Here is a 19,619-nt window from a genome sequence, read left to right as displayed (position 1 = left end):
AAGTCGGGGACTAACTGTAATTGTTTAATGCAAGGAGGACTGTGGCCGTGTCTGTGACGTGGTTCACGTCATGGGATGAGGAGGGAAGGGTGGACTGAGTAATCTGACATAGCCTCGCCTCCCTTTATGACTGGCAGTCAGTGGATAGTCTGAGACAGGAAGGATGCATGCCCATTGCAGGATCACAATAGGCCTTGTTTCCCATGATGGGAACTGTTTAGCTTTTGTGGGTTGGGTTTTGTCTTGGGTAGAAAAGGCTATTGGAGGCCAACGCAGACCGCTTGCAAACTAATCTTTAAATTTTTATGTTGTTAAAAAAAAAAAAAATATTTTGAATGCACTTATATCAATTTTAATCTCCTGGGTGCAAAACCATGGCATCAATTTTGTAGTCAGGGGTTAGGGCCCGTTTCCACTATCGCGAATCTGCATGCGTTTCCTGCATGCAGATTCGCACAGCCAATACAAGTGGATGGGCCTGTTTCCACTTGTCAGTTTTCCTGAGCGTTTTTCTGTGCAGGATTTTTCTGCACGGCAGAGCCCTCAGAATTCGCCTGCGTGTGGAATGCATGCGAATCGCCGCTAATGTATTTAATAGGGAAATCGCCTGCGGCTTTGGTATGCGAATTTTCACGCGAATTCGCATGGAAATCAATGGAAATGCACACCGGCACTGCCATGGTTAAATTCGCATACAGCGTCATTCATGCGAATTTTCATGCGAATTCGCACGAAAATTCGCATACACCCGCATGCGAAATTCGCATCCGCATGCGAATTTTTACCGCGGAGATTCGCACCGCACAAGTGGAAACGGGCCCTTAGTTGAAATAAGATTTAGGTGCATGGAAAAAAGGAGCAAAATTAAAGCTGTTGCCAGGAACAACCAATCAGAATCCTATTAACAACTAGCCTCATTTACCAGCTGAAAGCACATTGGTTGCAGGGTAAACTGCCCCACTTCTGCTTCAGCTTTCTTTGCTCTTGTATGGATATGTCAACCTCACGCTGCTTTTCTGTATAGTTTCTGGAAGCTGTTTCTCTGTGTCTGAGGATTCCTTGAATACACATTTCCTAGAATATGACTCAGCCACAATGCTTCCATCTGTCAATCCAGTTTGGGAGCCTCAGCAGCTTATTGGTGGGTATTGCATTGTCGTTTTGCCGATTTCAGGAAATGTGTAACAGCAGGACTGGTGGCATGCCAGGTAAACAGAAGACCGACTTTAAAGTGACAGTAATCCTCTCTAGATTAGCTATATACAGTACATCACCAAAACCTACAGATAATTGGACTTTTAAGACTAATAGGAACAAAAGACAATGGATTATTATTATTATTATTATTATGGTAGAGATTAGAATGTGAGCTCCTCTGACCAACAGTTAGTAACATGACTATATATATATACCATGCAAAATGCTGTGGAAGATGTCCGTGCTATGTAAATACACAATAATAATAAACAATGCAAACATTATTTTATGTGGGTACATGATTTCAGGGTATTTTAAGCTGACACAAAATCCAAACCAGAAAAGTGACACAGAGCACAAAACAAATCACTGGTGGGTTCATTCCTTTGAAGCATTATTAGCTACATTCTTCCTTTATTCTGACTTCCTGCCTGTGGAATTACTGCCAGTCTACAGATACGAAGTGGCATAATCTGAGGAATGGAACTTCACAGAGACAAGGCAAAAGTATGTAGTTAATCATGCCTTAGAACAAAACTTAAACCTTTGTATACATGTACAAGGTTTGTCACTCGGCTAGGATGGGTACCTGATCCCTCAAGCGATATTGCATGGCTGAGGCTGCAGAGATGCATCGCTAGCCTCTAAGCTAGCAAGATGTTCTGTTGCTATGTGGGGCAGAGGAGCATCACACGATGGGTGAGGTGAGAGAGAACAGCAATTGGCTTTGGGAGGAGGTGACTGCACACGTGCTGGATTCTCATTACAGGCAGTTGTTATCGGCTGCCTGGGATGAGTTTAATCTGGGTACGAGGCTTTACACGTGCCTTTACTTTGTCTCTTTGAAGTCCTATTTCTCAGATTTTCTCACTTCCTCTGTATAGACAATACATGTCAAACTCCGGCCCGCGGGTTAAATCTAGCCCACAGAGCCATCAAATTTGGCCGGCAAGTGGTTTCTCTACTTTGCATTATATTTGGCCCATTCTAGACCACCAGGGAAGCTATATTGGAGGTGAAGCCCTAGATTACCAATTAAATGATAAGGACAGGGCCACTAGACACCAGGACAGTGTATAAGGGAGGGGGGCCATTAGACACCAGGGAACTTTGTAAGGGAGGGAGGTGGCCTGCAACTTGGTCCTAGTGTTCAATTTCGGCTCATTTTGCATTTGAGCTTGACATCCCTGGCCTAGACAGATCGAGTCTACAGGCAGGAATTGGAATATCTAAGGAATGGGACTTCACAGAGACATAGCAAAAGTATAAAGCTGATCATGCTTCAAAGACGAATATATAAATTACTATTATTACAAAAAAAGAAAAGATGTCTAGGGTACAATGTCTATGTAATCACATATGAAGGCATACAAACTATGTAGGGGTGTTTTATATGCCCTTATAACAAATAAAGCATGCAAAGTTAGTAGTGAGAGGCAGAACTTGGATGAGACAGCTGTGAGTTCAGGTCATTTCTATGCTAATAGCTGATTCAGCTTTAAATAGAAAGAGCTGGGGAGAGACTTGCTGTAATCATAACCTTTTGTTGGGTTTACCGCTTAAGTAAACATTTTCCGCCAATATTAAGAGCCACAGCTTTGTCTGTGCCTTCAATCAGCAATGTCCTTTATGTCTGCAGCGCCTCGTAAACATCAGCTTCTTGGCTTAGTGTATTTTCTGCAGGAGAGGTTATTAGTGCTTGGAGATTTCGCTCAGTCTGTGGATAATAATTGGGGAGGCACTGAATGTCGCAATAAGCATAGCTGCACCAAGCTTCGCTCTCCCCCCCTTCCTCCCTGAGACTTGTTAATTTATGGTAATTCGGTCTCTTGCTGCCTTCACTGCAAACATTTAAGCTTGTTTACTTCCAACTTTGACTTTGCACTTCATATTCTCTTTAAAAAAAGACAACCTTTTGTCACTTTGAGTTTCCATAATTCATAACTTGGATTCTATGGACTTCCAACATCTTAGATGTGAGTTTGTGCCAAAGGCCTCCTTTCCATTTTTAATTTTGTGTGATCGCACAATAAACACTTACATTGGTAGCATATTTTTTCTTAATTTTATTTCCAGCCATGTTTAATCTCTATTTATTTCACATTATTATAAGTTACTTTCAAAGCAGTATGGAATTATTTTTCACTTTTATGAGGCAAAAGCGCCCTGAGCTCTGGTTCCCAGTGACATTCCTGAGCATCGTAATAATGAGAATTTACAATTGTTAGCGGCTGTTTGCTGTTAGATAAATTAGCGTCCCCATTGTAGTCGCTAATTTTTTGCAGGAATGTTGAATTTGGAAGGCCCCTTGTAATATTTACTGAAAGTAAGTTTTTTTTAGCAATTTTTAACTATGCTACAAGCAATGCGTCCTAAAGAATACCTGCACTCACACTTGATTTAAAGGTAGGGAAAAGGGATATGGAGGCTGCCATATGTATTTCCTTTTAAACAATACCAGTTGCCCGACACCCCTGCTAATCTATTTGGCTGCAGTAGTGTCTGAACAACACCAGTAACAAGCAAGCCGCTAATCTGGTCAGATCTGACAATTATTTCAGAAATACCTGATCTGCTGCATGCTTGTTCATGATCTATGGCTAAAAGTATTAGAGGCAGAGGATCAGTAGGATGGCTAGGAAACTGGTATTGCTTAAAAGGAAATAAATATGGTAGACTCCATATCGCTTTTGCTTCCGTTGTCCTTTAAAGCGGACCTGAATAGAGAACTTCCTCTCTGCTCTCAAAGATACGCAACACCATAATAACCTTTTAAAGAAAAAAATGTGTTTGTTACAGATTATACAATTCCTGAAATAAATATGCACTGTTTCTACTCCCAGCTTTCATGGAAGGAGACATATTATTAACATCTGCCTTATCTGCCGTGGCAGTCAGGTGATGCGGGAGAGATCAAATTACTGTGATTAGACACCTTCTGTCCTGTACAAGAGTTCAGGTCCACTTTAACTGGCTTCCATTTAACACACCACTGAAGTAATGGAAACACTATTGAATTAAGCCCATGGGGGGGCTAGATAACCTTGTCCAGAGAAGCCTGATGCTGTTTGCCGTCTTCAGGATGCCTTCTGTCCCTAGTCCTCCTGTCTCACAAGCCACCGCAAAGTTCCCCGAGCAGTGACCAGCGATTCTCAACTGCGCATGTGCAAGTTCCAAAACGCATGCGCAGTAAAAGAAAGCACTTCCTTTTGCTGTGCATGCACTGCAGTTCTGAATTGCTTGTTACCACTAGGGGAAACTTCTGAGATGCTCTTCGACAGAGAAAGCCAGTTGACGACGGGGACGGAGAACAGGAGGGTCACCAAAGACAAGCTGCACCAGGCTTATAAGTGTAAGGTAATCTAGTCCTACATGGGCTTGATTCCGAGGTAGTTTAAAGAAGATTTTGTTTTTGTTGATAATTGCTTTAGATATTTTAATCCTTTCGGGACCAGCCGCCTAACCCCCCTTAAGGACCAGGCGATTTTGCATGGGGGGGAGGGGGGAGAGCGTTTGGGGGGGGGGGTCAGGCAGCTGGATCCCTGGTAGGAATAGCTGGGCATGGTGTCCTTTTTTTTTTTATAGCCAGATGTGCCCCCTGTAGCCAGCAGCCTTTACTCACCTCCCAGGCTCCAACGACAAGCAGCTGTGGACCCCTCCGCTCTGGCTGGCATCCCTGCTCGTACTGCTGCTAAGTTCAGGGTCGCGTCTTGCTGAAGTCATCAAGCCGGGACCCGGCACTTATGTCAGAGCGAGCGGGGATGCCACCCCTCCTTCTACCACCTCAGCTCTAACAGTGATGACTACGATCCGCCGGTGATCGTAGTGATCAGGAACCATACGCGAGGGCCCCTGATCACTGAGGGGAGATTTCAGCTGTCATATGACTGCTTAATCTCCCCTCTCGGGTGCGCACGATTGTGTCAGGAGCGAAAACGGCGGGGCAGCTTAAATCTTACGCCACATCAGGCTTAGACAGCCACAAGTGCGGTGTAGGATTTACCTACGACAGTCTCCAAAGGGTTGAGGAAGGATAAATGGCAAACTGTTTTTTGTTGGCTTGAGTACTATTTTTATGGGCTACTTTTTGTATCTGGAGGGCACAATCACTACTTAAAGAGGACCTAAGCTCTTCCACAGGAGAGAAGGAAAACACAGAGAAACTCACCCTTTTTTGTTTAGTGATAACAGCATATCTAATTCTCCCATAGCTGCTAGTAATGAGTCACTGTAATTTGAGCTGTCCTCTCTGTCTGAACTGTGCCATAGTGTGCCATTCAAACATGCTATTTGTAAACACAGGAGTTAGAGAAACCGTAACCAAGAATTGAACTTCATCCTAATCAGTAGCTGATACCCCCTTTTCCATGAGAAATCTTTTCCTTTTCTCAAACGGATCATCAGGGGGTCTGTATGGCTGATTAGACCCCAAGGTTAGGGTTAGGCAGTCCCAGGGGGGATCAGGTGGATTTAGGCATCAAGAGGGAGCGCTCTGTGTAATTTTACCAATATTTTACTAGCAGCTGCACTGTATTCAGTGCCTTTTTTACAGAGTGCCATTTTTTGTATGGATGCCTGACTGCCTCTTCAATCAATAAACATGGGATGCAAAACCATTGCTCTGCCTGATCTTACAGGGAACCCAAGGTAAGAGGAATATAGAGGCTGACATATTTATTTCCTTTTAAACAATGCCTTACTGCTCTGCTGATCCTTTTCCTCTAATGCTATTAGCCATAGACCTTGAACAAGCATGCAGATCAGATGTCTATGACAAATCTGACAAGATTAGCTGCATGCTTGTTTCAGGTGTGTGAATCAGATACTACTGATGCGTAAAAGATCAGCAACACTGCCAGGCAACCGGTATTGTTTAAAAGGTAATTAATATGGCAGCTTCCATTGGTTTCTCACCTTGGGTCCCTTTTTATTACACCTCTTCTGTTGCCATAGGACTGCGTGCAAACAGAGTACAGTTCCAAGGAGAAGCAACTACTTTTGAAAATTAAATACCTGGATGCAGATAGAAATAGAAAGTGTCTCCTTCACACATGTAGTAATGCCCATTATACAGTATACAGGGAAATGGGTACACCTCAATCCACCACACAGTTTTCGTTTTTTTTGTTTTTTTGTTTTTGGTCTTTTTTTACTTGGTGCTGCATCATACTTGTAACGGTCTGAATGATGCCATGTTAGTGAAGGACATCACTAGGCAAATTATTAAAGTGTGTACAAACCTAAACAAATACAGGTAGTCACCGACTTACAAACGACCCGCCGATACGAACAGCATGGATTCTGTGTTTCCATGGGAACAAATCAATTTTTTTTTTAAATTGGACTTGTAGTTTTTGAGAAAATCGATTTTAAAAAAATCAAAGAAAAAAAGGCTTTTAAACTTATATAAGCAGGTACAGAGGTCAGAGATGACACAGAGGGGGACACTGGAGGCACGGGGGCACAGAGGAGGTACAGGGGATACAGATGGCACAGTGTTTCGACTTAAGAACAGATTCTGGTTAAGAACGAACCTACAGTCCCTATCTCGTTCATTAACCGGGGACTATCTGCAAGTACGTTTTTTCCAGAATAAAATGAGACATAAATGACTTTTCTCCTATGTTGCTGTCACTTACAGTAGGCAGTAGAAATCAGACAGAAGCAACAGGTTTTGGACTAGTCCATCTCTTCATGGGGGGATTCTCATGGATTTATTTATTTTCAAAAGCACTTAGTGAATGGCAGTTGCTCTGTCCAACTGCCAAAAACTGTGTAGTGAGCAGGGAAGCTGGCCAGCATCATTGTTTAAAACCTTTTTAGGGAATGGCCTCGATTCATCATTGTCTTTGAGATAACTTTTTACAGGTCGATAAATTACCGAATTCGAAGTTTATCGATTTCTAGTTGTATTCATCAAGGTTTTTCCGCATTCGGTAACGTGTCGATAACAATGCGGTAACCATTCATTAACGTGACGATATTTCTATTTTACAGCGGTAATTTAACACAAGGCCATAAGATTCCCATGGAATTGGGGGTAAAAAGGCAGTCCTTTGAACACCACGTAGCATCATTCCAAATAGGGCTTAACACCTGGACCAGGATTCTGGAAGTGGCTTGGGACAATCTCACAATTTCGCCAGCTACGGCTTGATAGTAGCCTTTTCTGAAAAAATGTAGTGCAGCTAGCAATTTAGTTAACCCTGCCACTGCCTGTGTTCTCTTACAAGATGATTCAAGAGAAATGCTGATGTCCTCGTATAGCAAATAAATCCATTCTCTTGCAAATTGATATGGTTCTAGACCAGTGGTCCTCAAACTAAGGCCCGCGGGCCGAATGTGGCCCCCTGATGCTTTTTTACCGGCTCCCACACACAAAATGTATTATTGATGCGGTCAGCTGCATCTTTTTAAATATTGGTTGTCCGCATATAGAATAGCCAGACATCCACATGGAAGCCAGAAAGCAGTAATTCGCTGGTTTTCAGTCAAATTTCACATCCGGTGACACTGCTGTCCAATTGGACTGCAGGGTGTCACCTGGGTATGCTTCACTGTCTGGCCCGCATTTTATGTATACTCCGACCCCCCAGCAGTCTGAAGTATGTTGACCCGGCCCTTGACCCAAAACGTTTGGGGACCCCTGTTCTAGACCTTATTCTTGCCCCTCTGCGCCTTTGAATCACTCTCAGCTGATACATAACCACTTCAAATGGCTCCATCTTCTCTGTCAGCATTGATCTGACAGGAATAGCGACAGAGCAGTGAAGGAGATAACTAATCCTAAATTTAACGCTGAACCACGCCCACTTTCATTTTCATGAATTGCACTTTCCTCCGTTTTATCGCATCATTACCGAAGGATTACCGAATGCTCGCTAACAGCTGTAGATAACTTTGATGAAACCTGAAATCAACTTATTGAGTTCGGTATTTTACCGAGCTGTCGGTAATTGATTCGATAAGTCTTGATGAATCGAGGCCAATCTTTATCCTACCTAATAAAAGCTAACTGTCCCTGCGTACTTCTGTCTCTGTGTCCTTGGGTCGGTGCTTTTTGCTACTGCACATGTGCGCAGCACGGATTGTTGAGACAGGAGGGTGAGGCCAGTTAGCCGGGCGGGGGTGCGATCGCGGTGGACGGGTGCGCGCGCATGCGCACTGACATGCAGCGGTGAGAGACAGAACTAGAGCCCGTTTTTAAACGGGCTAAGGTCTACTAGTAAAGATTAAAAGCCCTGCTGAGAATCCCCTATGAAGAGATGGACTAGTCGAAACGTGCTTATTTGTCTGTTTGCACATATTTTACATTTGACAATTTCCCGTTCGGAAGCGCCGGCGGGTTGTTAACCCAGCGATCGCCGCTACAAAGTGTATTATACAGGCTGCCTCCTGCCCTGGTGGTCCCAGTGTCCGAGGGACCACCAGGGCAGGCTGCAGCCACCCTAGTCTGCACCCAAACACACTGATCTGCCCCCCCCCCACCCCCTGATCGCCCACAGCACCCCTCAGACCCCCCTCTGCCCACCCCCCAGACCACTGTTTGCACCCAATCACCCCCCTAATAACCCATCAATCACTCCCTGTCACTATCTGTCAACGCTATTTTTTTTAAATCCCTAAACTGCCCCCCTGGGGACTCCTGATCACCCCCCACCCCTCAGATTCTCCCCAGACCCCCCCCCCCATTTACTGTATGCATCTATCCCCCCTGATCACCTGTCAATCACCCATCAATCACCCCCTGTCACTGCCACCCATCAATCAGCCCCTAACCTGCCCCTTGCGGGCAATCTGATCACCCATCCACACCATTAGATCGCCCACAAACCCGCCGTCAAATCACCTCCCAAGTGTATTGTTTACATCTGTTCTCTTCTCTTAACACCCACTAATTACCCGTCAATCACCCCCTATCACCACCTGTCACTGTTACCTATGAGATCAGACCCTAATCTGCCCCTTGCGGGCACCCAATCACCCGCCCACACGCTCAGATTTCCCTCAGACCCCCCCTTATCAATTCAGACCCCCCCCCCTTATCAATTCACCAGTGCATTAATTACATCTGTTCTTCCCTGTAATAACCCACTGATCACCTGTCAATCACTTATCAATCACCCCCTGTCACTGCCACCCATAAATCAGCCCCTAAGCTGCCCCTTGCGGGCAATCTGATCACCCACCCACACCATCCGATCGCCTGCAGACCCGCCGTCAGATCACCTCCCAAGTGCATTGCATCTGTTCTCTCCTCTAAACACCCACTAATTACCCATCAATCACCCCCTGTCACCACCTGTAACTGCTACCCATCAGATTAGACCCCTATGTGCCCCTAGGGCACCCAATCACCCGCCCACACCCTCAGACCCCAGCCCTGATCACCTCGCCAGTGCATTGCTTGCATCTATACCCCCCACTAATCACACCTTGAGACACCCATCAATCACCTCCTGTCACCACCTGTCACCCCCTAGCACACCTACCCATCAGATCAGGCCCTAATTTGCCCCGTGTGGGCTCCCGATCGCTCGGAAAAACCCTCAGATCCCCCTCAGACCCCCTTCCGATCACCTCCCCAGTGCATTGATTGCATCTATTTTCCCCTCTAACAACCCCCTGAGACACCCATCAATCACCTCCTGTCACCCCCCTAGCACTCCTACCCATCAGATCAGGCCCAATACAACCTGTCATCTAAAAGGCCACCCTGCTTATGACCGGTTCCACAAAATTCGCCCCCTCATAGACCACCTGTCATCAAAATTTGCAGATGCTTATACCCCTGAACAGTCACTTTGAGACATTTGGTTTCCAGACTACTCACGGTTTTGGGCCCGTAAAATGCCAGGGCAGTATAGGAACCCCACAAGTGACCCCCTTTTTTTATTTTTTGTCAAAAGTTAGCGGAAATTGATTTTTATTGTTTTTTTTTTTTTTTTGTCACAAAGTGTCATTTTTCACTAACTTGTGACAAAAACTAAAATCTTCTATGAACTCACCATACACCTAACGGAATAACTTTGGGTGTCTTCTTTCTAAAATGGGGTAACTTGTAGGGTTCCTATACTGTCCTGGCATTTTAGGGGCCCTAAACCGTGAGGAGTAGTCTAGAAAACAAATGCCTCAAAATGACCTGTGAATAGGATGTTGGGCCCCTTAGCGCACCTAGGCTGCAAAAAAGTGTCACACATGTCATATCGCCGTACTCAGGAGAAGTAGTATAATGTGTTTTGGGGTGTATTTTTACACATACCCATGCTGGGAGGGAGAAATCTCTCTGTAAATGGACAATTGTGTGTAAAAAAAAAAAAAAAGTCATTTACAGAGATATTTCTCCCACCTAGCATAAGTATGTGTAAAAATACACCCCAAAACACATTGTACTACTTTTCCTGAGTACAGCGGTACCACATGTGTGGCACTTTTTTGCACCCTAACTGTGCTAAGGGGCCCAAAGTCCAATGAGTACCTTTAGGATTTCACAGGTCATTTTGCGACATTTGGTTTCAAGACTACTCCTCACGGTTTAGGGCCCCTAAAATGCCAGGGCAGTATAGGAACCCCACAAATGACCCCATTCTAGAAAGAAGACACCCAAAGGTATTCCGTTAGGAGTATGGTGAGTTCATAGAAGATTTTATTTTTTTGTCACAAGTTAGCGGAAAATGACACTTTGTGAAAAAAACAATTAAAATCAATTTCCGCTTACTTGTGACAAAAAATAAAATCTTCTATGAACTCGCCATACTCCGAACGGAATACCTTGGGGTGTCTTCTTTCTAAAATGGGGTCATTTGTGGGGTTCCTATACTGCCCTGGCATTTTAGGGGCCCTAAACCGTGAGGAGTAGTCTTGAAACCAAATGTCGCAAAATGACCTGTGAAATCCTAAAGGTACTCATTGGACTTTGGGCCCCTTAGCGCAGTTAGGGTGCAAAGAAGTGCCACACATGTGGTATCGCCGTACTCAGGAGAAGTAGTATAATGTGTTTTGGGGTGTATTTTTACACATACCCATGCTGAGTGGGAGAAATATCTCTGTAAATGGACAATTGTGTGTAAAAAAAAATAAATAAAAAAATTGTAATTTACAGAGATATTTCTCCCAGCCAGCATGGGTATGTGTAAAAACACACCCCAAAACACATTATACTACTTCTCCTGAGTACGGCAATACCACATGTGTGGCACTTTTTTGCAGCCTAACTGCGCTAAGGGGCCCAAAGGCCAATGAGCACCTTTAGGCTTTACAGGGGTGCTTACCATTTAGCACCCCCCAAAATGCCAGGACAGTAAACACACTCCACAAATGACCCCATTTTGGAAAGTAGACACTTCAAGGTATTCAGAGAGGAGCATAGTGAGTCCGTGGCAGATTTTATTTTTTTTGTCGCAAGTTAGAAGAAATAGAAACTTTTTTTTTTTTTGTCACAAAGTGTCATTTTCCGCTAACTTGTGACAAAAAATAAAATCTTCTATGAACTCACCATGCCTCTCACTGAATACTTTGGGATGTCTTCTTTCCAAAATGGGGTCATTTGGGGGGTATTTATACTATCCTGGAATTTTAGCACCTCACGAAACCTGACAGGTGCGCAGAAAAGTCAGTGATGCTTCAAAATGTGAAAATTCACTTTAGGCACCATAGTTGTAAACGCTATAACTTTTACCCAATCCAATAAATATACACTGAATGTTTTTTATTTTTTTTATCAGACATGTAGCAGAATAACTTTCGCGCTCAAATGTATAAGAAATTTTACTTTATTTGAAAAATGTCAGCACAGAAAGTTAAAAAAGTCATTTTTTGACAAAATTCATGTCTTTTTTTGATGAATATAATAAAAACTAAAACTCGCAGCAGCAATCAAATAGCACCAAAAGAAAGCTGTAGTAGTGACAAGAAAATGAGGTAAAATTCATTTAGGTGGTAGGTTGTATGACTGAGCAATAAACCGTGAAAGCTGCAGTGGTCTGAATGGAGAAAAAGGCTCTGGTCCTCAAGTGGTTAAAATGCATTTTATTGATGAGATGTGAAAATATCACCTAGGAGAAAACTTAGCAGAAAAAGTAAACAGGCCCTTTGTGTTTTAAGATATTTATGAATATTTGATGGTACTTAAGGTGGGTACACATGTCAGATAAAATTCTTTGGAAAATGAAAGATCACAGACCAATTTTACCCCCTTCCATGTAGTATGAGAGCCATACCTACACAGTCTATTCTATGGAGCTGAACTCCCCATCAGACAGAAATCTTTGCAAGATGCTGTACAGACAGATGCTGTACAGACACAAAAGATCAGTATCTGCAAAAGATCTGTTCCTGCAAAAGATCTGTTCCTGCAAAATGCATTCATAGGCTATGATATCTGCAGATCCCATACACACCTTGTTTAACGGACAATTATCTGTAGATCAGATCCACCAGGTTGGATCTTCAGATCGACAGATAATTGTCTGATCTACAGATGAATGTCCGTGTGTATGGGATCTGCAGATATCATAGACTATGAATGCATTTTGCAGGAACGGATCTTTTGCAGGAACAGATCTTTTGCAGATACTGATCTGTTGAATGTGTACAGCATCTTTGTGTGCAGCATCTTGCAAAGATTTCTGTCTGATGGGGAGTGCAGCTCCATAGAATAGACTGTGTAGAGTATGGCTCTCATACTACAGGAAAGGGGGTAAAATTGGTCTGTGATCTTTCATTTTCCAAAGACTTTTATCTGACGTGTGTATGCACCTTTAGAGGTGCAGTGCACAGTCCAACGGCTGTTTTAGTGTTTTTTTCTTCAGTGTAATGCACAGTTCACACACGGTCATGTTAGGGTGAAATGCATCATGTTAGGGTGAAATGCATGCTGTTTTCTGTGGAGAAGAGACAAGTACATACCACTATACCCCGTCTTTGGGGAAACCAGTAGTGGTCCGTTGGAAATATACATTCTAGTTAATCATTCCCCTAATTTTTTCGCTCAGAGAATCAAGGATCAGCGTTCAGGTGGAGATTGAGTGCATCTACAGAAACTCTATAATTACCTATTTGAACTGTTGTTAGTTGCATTGAGCAACAAATATAGAATCTCACTTTGGGTAAATTTTAGGTTTCCTGCCCTTCCACTTCCCACAATGCATTGCTGGTGCTTTTACACTTAGCCAATCCCTGGTTTCTATGAGTTTACTTACCATATGTGCTGAGAAATTTATTGCATGTTTTTAGATCTGTGCATTCAGGGCCGGCGCTACTATAGAGGCAAAAGGGGCAATTGCCCCAGGGCCCCAGAGCATGTAGGGGCCCCCAAGGCATCTCCATCCCATTTTAATTATTGCTCCCTGGGGCCTCTGCAGTCTTTTGCTGGAAGGCAGGTGAGACACTACACTGCCAAATACTCTGCAGGGGCCACAGGGAGCACAGTTAAGTTGGGAGGATATTGGGAGGGAGGGTCATCATCCGGCTCAGGAGTGAAATTTGTTGCAAAAAAGGGCCCCTAATGCAGCTTTTTAGTCGGGTGGTGTCTATTGTGGGGGTTCCCGGATTTATTCTGCCCCGGGGCCCCACTGTCACTAGAACCGGCCCTGTGCACTTTGGAAGTAATATTGATGTGTTAATTGAGTGTTGGATGCTTCTTATCTCTGTGACTCTGAATAGTATGTGTTCATCTCTGCAGGTGGGTTCTCTGCACCAGTGACAAGGACTAGCTGCCAACTGAACAACCTTAGACCTCCCCATCTCTCTGCAGAATCATGTTACTTGTCTGTGAACATCAATGTCTGCATTCAACAAGTGAGAATGGGAGGCAATTTCTTTGGAAAATGTGAGTTATTTTAATATCCTTTTTGTTTCCTTTCTGTTTTTTCCCTTTTTGTTTTAGGAGAAAGCATTTGATTAATGGACGTTTAAGTTGAAACTCTCTCAGTCTGGTGTCAGGAGTCATTCACACTATACGGTGTCTGATACGGAAGAACATTGATATTGCACTGCTGCATGCATTTTTGGAAAAATGCAGTGCTGGCAGTGAATGGGATAAGCAGCGCAATGCATGGCAATGTGATCGCGTGTGTTGGATTCTAAACACAGGACCGTTTGCGTTTGCATGTGAATGAGGCCTTACACTGCAAACCTGTACGCTAGCTTCTTATTGTCCCATATTGTATTATAAAAGGGTGCAGACGGCCTCCTGTTTAAAAGGGCACCTGCTAGAATAGCGGAAGCACTGTGCAAACTTGGCTCCCACTATTTGTAGCCACAGTTTGTATAGCGGGCACCCTTTAAACAGGATGCGTTTTAAGGTGGGTTAAGATTAGGCGCAAGAGGTTAAGCATCCTTCCTCTTCCCTTCCACAGCATCCTTCCTGTTCCCTGTAGCAGCATCCTTCCTCTTCCCTGTAGCAGCATCCTTCCTCTTCCCTGTAGCAGCATCCTTCCTCTTCCCTGTAGCAGCATCCTTTCTCTTCCCTGCGGCAGCATCCTTCCTCTTCCCTGCGGCAGCATCCTTCCTCTTCCCTGCGGCAGCATCCTTCCTCTTCCCTGCGGCAGCATCCTTCCTCTTCCCTGCGGCAGCATCCTTCCTCTTCCCTGCGGCAGCATCCTTCCTCTTCCCTGCGGCAGCATCCTTCCTCTTCCCTGCGGCAGCATCCTTCCTATTCCCTGCGGCAGCATCCTTCCTATTCCCTGCGGCAGCATCCTTCCTCTTCCCTGCGGCAGCATCCTTCCTCTTCCCTGCGGTAGCATCCTTCCTCTGCTCTTCCCTGCGGTAGCATCCTTCCTCTGCTCTTCCCTGCAGTAGCATCCTTCCTCTTCCCTGTGGCAGCATCCTTCCTCTTCCCTGCAGTAGCATCCTTCCTCTTCCCTGCAGTAGCATCCTTCCTTTTTCCTGTAGCAGCATCCTTCCTCTTCCCTGTAGCAGCATCCTTCCTCTTCCCTGTAGCAGCATCCTTCCTCTTCCCTGCAGTAGCATCCTTCCTCTTCCCTGCAGTAGCATCCTTCCTCTTCCCTGCAGTAGCATCCTTCCCTGCAGTAGCATCCTTCCCTGCAGTAGCATCCTTCCTCTTCCCTGCAGTAGCATCCTTCCTCTTCCTTGCAGTAGCATCCTTCCTCTTCCCTGCGGCAGCATCCTTCCTCTTCCCTGCGGCAGCATCCTTCCTCTTCCCTGTGGCAGCATCCTTCCTCTTCCCTGTGGCAGCATCCTTCCTCTTCCCTGCGGCAGCATCCTTCCTCTTCCCTGCGGCAGCATCCTTCCTCTTCCCTGCGGCAGCATCTTTCCTCTTCCCTTGGCATAGTTCTTGTCATTAAACTTGTTAAAGATCCAGGGAAAGTGTAAGCAGAGATTTTTAACCAGTTCTAATAGTTCTTTTTATCCCCTGTTGATGTGTGTAAACTAGGCCTGAGAGCCACTGTATAGAGCAGCAGCTGGGGAAGGGGAGGTAGCAAAGGAGGCAGTTTGACATGAAACTAGAACGCTTGAATGGATGAGTTTCTCTGCTGAAGCCAGTCTGTAACAAGTTCATCCCAATATGTACCATTTACTGCTGTTATTCTCTATCAAAGCCATGTCTGGTTACTTATCAAAATTAGATTTCTTCTCCATCTAATATTAATTACCAGTTTTATAAGTCAGAATAGTTATAAAGAAGTCAGTGCTACCTCCATCAAAGGATTTCTGAAGCTCAGGACTTGCCGATCTGATGTTCTTCTGGTATCTTCCTATAGAGACCTGATCTGCCTAAGGGCCTACTCTGGCTCCCACTTTCATCGGCAGAACTTCTCATTAACTAGCTGTTTAGCAGCCTTTCACACCAACACAGTGTGGCGAGATAATCCAATAAAATGTCTGGCCTGTCAATATTTTATCAGCCTGGACTCGGTGTCATTCAGTTATATTGAATTTGGCTGCACAGCACAGAGATTAGCATCAGATCCGAGCAGTGTGCATTGATGAGCACCGCTCCTTATATGAGCAAATCCTGAGTCCACACTTCCTTGCAGATAAGTCAAGGTAGATGATGGGGCCTGGATTCACCCAATATTTATCAATAGACTCAGAATAAATATGGTTGAAAATAGTTAATCGTGCTAAAATCTCCGGCTTTTGAGATTTCCTGAATGAAACCCCTCCTTGCATGCTTATTCCAGTGAATGGTAAGCACACGCAATAATGATCTTTTGTATGTCCTTCTTCAGATAAGGCCATTACCTGAACCTGTTTCATAGCTTAGATTCCTTTATTTCATTTTATAGAGTGCATGGGTAATAACGATCTAGGGAAACCTATAATGTCCAGTGTTTCTTGTAGTGTACTGCTGCCCCCTACAGGACTGTGATGCATCAGCAACCCTATTACTCTCCATTGATGTGGTTAACAATAATGTGCTGCACTGCAGTGGTATGTTTAAGGGGCTTTAGCAATACTGCTGTAAATGGAGATTTTCTTTTCTTTACTGAATGAAAGATGAATAAAATCAGCATGCAAGATACGCCTCCATAAACCTCCAGTTTTAACAACTCTTGCATTACTTGTTGCTTATTGATGTATTATATGCATGGTATGCAATTATACTTTAAATGTTCTTTACCAAGGATGCAAGGGCTGCAGTCTGAATGCAGACAAGACCTTACAGCCTGCATTCATGTTAATGCAAGGACTGAGCATTCATCACAAGCCTTGTAGGTAGCCCTCTGTTGTTAGAAAAACGCCCTAATGTGATTGGTTGAGTATAACAAAATGGCTTTTGTGGCTTGACTTGCAGGAGAGTGATATCTGCACACTGGCATTACACAGTAGAGCATGTCTTCATCATACACATTTTTAAAAGGCCAGAGTAAGAATGTGAACATTTTATGATAAAAATGCCTCTTGCCTTTCACTGATCAGCATCTTGTAGATGTTCAATATTTAAATGCAGGTTTACTCCACAATATGTGTAGAATTGTTTGATGCGAATCTTGCATACATTCATTGTGGGCACCCTTCATTTTGGCTCAGGGTGAGCGGAATGATTGCTTAACCTGCTGCCGCACAAATTGCTACGACTCGGAAGGGGAGTAATAATTGCTGCCTCCCAGAATTTGTGCGGCAGCAGGGAGAAGGAATTTGGTGTCTGGCAATTGTCTGATCCCCGAATTACCTGTACCTGGGCCGCGAGCTATAGCATTGCTGCTGTAGCCACACCAAACTTTGACGCTGTGCGGTCCTGCCTCTGTGAATCTAATGGAAAATGTGTTAAATTTCTCATAGTGTCCCTCATGGGTATGCTGGTAAGTGAGACATTCCCAGAACATGTATTGAACTGTATTCTGATTTAGATGGCAGCTTCCAAGACATCCACTTGCGGAGTAACCCAGTTGCAATATTAGATAGTAAACTTCAAAGTCAGGGAGCACCAGCCCTCCTTCCTCCTTGTTTCAGGACTCAGACCACTCAATCTCAAATTTTGTGAAGTATTTCCCCAAAGAGGTACTTTTAAGGGCTCAGGTTGTTTAGTAATTGGGACATTGAAGGACTTCCAGTGCGAACGCTGATAATCTAATTTTACTCACCTGGGGCTTCTTCCCACACCTAGCAGCTGTCTCAGTCCCTCATCACAGCCCCGGTCCTCCTTGGTGTCCCCGTGACCCGCCAGCATGGTCGGCCTTTCTCCGTCTGCATGGGCACTCTTGCAGGTGCAGAAGAGCCGACCCGCACCGGCAGGTCGCGATGATTACGGGCGACCAGGACCGGGGCTGTGGTGAGGGACTGAGATGGCAGCTGGGGGCTGGAAGAAGCCCCAGGTGAGTAAAAAAAGATTATCAGCGTTCGCAGTGGAAATCCTTTTCAGAAATGGTTTAAACAAATTTATCCTGCCTACAATCGAGAATGGAAGTTGTCTCAATTGATAAGGAGTGCTGGCGTACAAATGTCCTCCAGCAGTCTTTGCAAATCCTTGGATAAAAATGCAATGGTGTCACCTGCATATAGTCCCATTTTTATTTCTCCCCTCTCCATCCTACCCATGTCCTTTTAGCTAAAGTTGAAGCTCTTAACTACCTGTTGCCTTGGAAGAGGATAAGCAGGACTGTCAGGCAATTGGTATTGTTTTTTTTCAAAGAAAAATAAAATGTCAGCCTTCATATCCTTTCACTTCAGGTTCCCTTTAACTAAAGTTGAAGCGCTTACTGGATCTCTAGGGCTTCAGTAGTAAACAGACCTAGGGACATGTGACAGCTATGGCGAGTGCCTCTCTGTAGCTCACAGAAGGGACAAATTATTCACAGATTTATTGGCCCTAGGATGTTGATATAGTAGATTAGTCAGTCAGGAGATAAATTTGGCGCCAAAGCCAAACTTGTTTACAGCTCCACAGAGAAGAGCATTCAATTGTATCGAAAGGCTTGGCGATATCAAACAGAATTGGGATCCTGTTTTCTGCCATCTGACCTGCCCAGGCTGTGATTGCTTCACTCTGTGAATGTTAGCAGATGTAAATTTACTGGGCATGAAATCCGGTTAAACTGGGTGAATAATAGTATGAATAATAATTAATGGGACTCTCGTTCAGTCTTAGCACAAGGACCTTAGTCAGTAATTTTATAATCTAGCTTTAAGAGGGAAATAGAACAGTAAGCCACATTTAAATTGATTTTTAATATCATCATAATTGTGGCTTTATAGAAGTCGGCTAATATTTACTTCTGGCAGACTACGAATCCTAATGCAACCTTAGTAGAATAAAATCTGAGTATCCCCATATATGCCTGACGGTATGTTGACAGCTCAGCCAAGGGAATGGGCTGGTCTAATGCAGTGAACTGCAAACATGGCTCTCCAGCTGTTAAAGGATACCCGAAGTGACATGTGGCATGATGACATAGACATGTCTATGTACAGTGCCTAGCACACAAATAACTATGCTGTGTTCTTTTTTTTTTTTTTTTTTTCCCTCTGTCTGAAAGAGTTAAATATCAGGTATGTAAGTGGCTGACTCAGTCCTTACTCAGACAGGAAGTGACTACAGTGTGACCCTCACTGATAAGAAATTCCAACTATGAAAGAGATAAAAAGGGGGAATTTCTTATCAGTGAGGGTCACACTGTAGTCACTTCCTGTCTGAGTCGGGCAGATAAAGTAAAAAAGGAACACAGCATAGTTATTTGTGTGCTAGACACTGTTCATACCCATGTCTATCTCCTCATGTCACATGTCACTTTGTGTATCCTTTAAATGGAACCTTAACTGAGAGGGATATGGATGTTTCGTTTTAAACATTACCAGTTGCCTGGCAGTTTTGTTGAGGTCTTTGGCTGCAGTGGCAGCTGCATAACACACCTGAAACAAGCATGCAGCTAATCCAGTCTGACTGCAGTCAGAGCACCCGATCTGCATGCTTGTTCAGGGGCTGTGGTTAAAAGTGTTAGAGACACAGGATCAGGAGG

The 19,619-nt window shown here is 44.2% G+C and overlaps 1 protein-coding gene across 1 annotated transcript in view; it reads left to right on the top strand.

Moving 5' to 3' along the window:
- The window catches only part of MRPS5 (mitochondrial ribosomal protein S5), a 182,621-nt gene that overhangs the window by 29,819 nt on the left and 133,183 nt on the right, over nt 1-19,619 (top strand). Inside the window, exon 2 of the mRNA XM_068279589.1 lies at nt 13,880-14,026. Coding sequence (XP_068135690.1) covers nt 13,880-14,026 — 147 coding nt within the window. The remainder of the gene's footprint in view (nt 1-13,879; nt 14,027-19,619) is intronic.

Source organism: Hyperolius riggenbachi, chromosome 4 (assembly GCF_040937935.1).
Source record: "Hyperolius riggenbachi isolate aHypRig1 chromosome 4, aHypRig1.pri, whole genome shotgun sequence".
Taxonomy (NCBI): domain Eukaryota; kingdom Metazoa; phylum Chordata; class Amphibia; order Anura; family Hyperoliidae; genus Hyperolius; species Hyperolius riggenbachi.
This window is presented reverse-complemented; position numbering and strand designations above follow the sequence as displayed.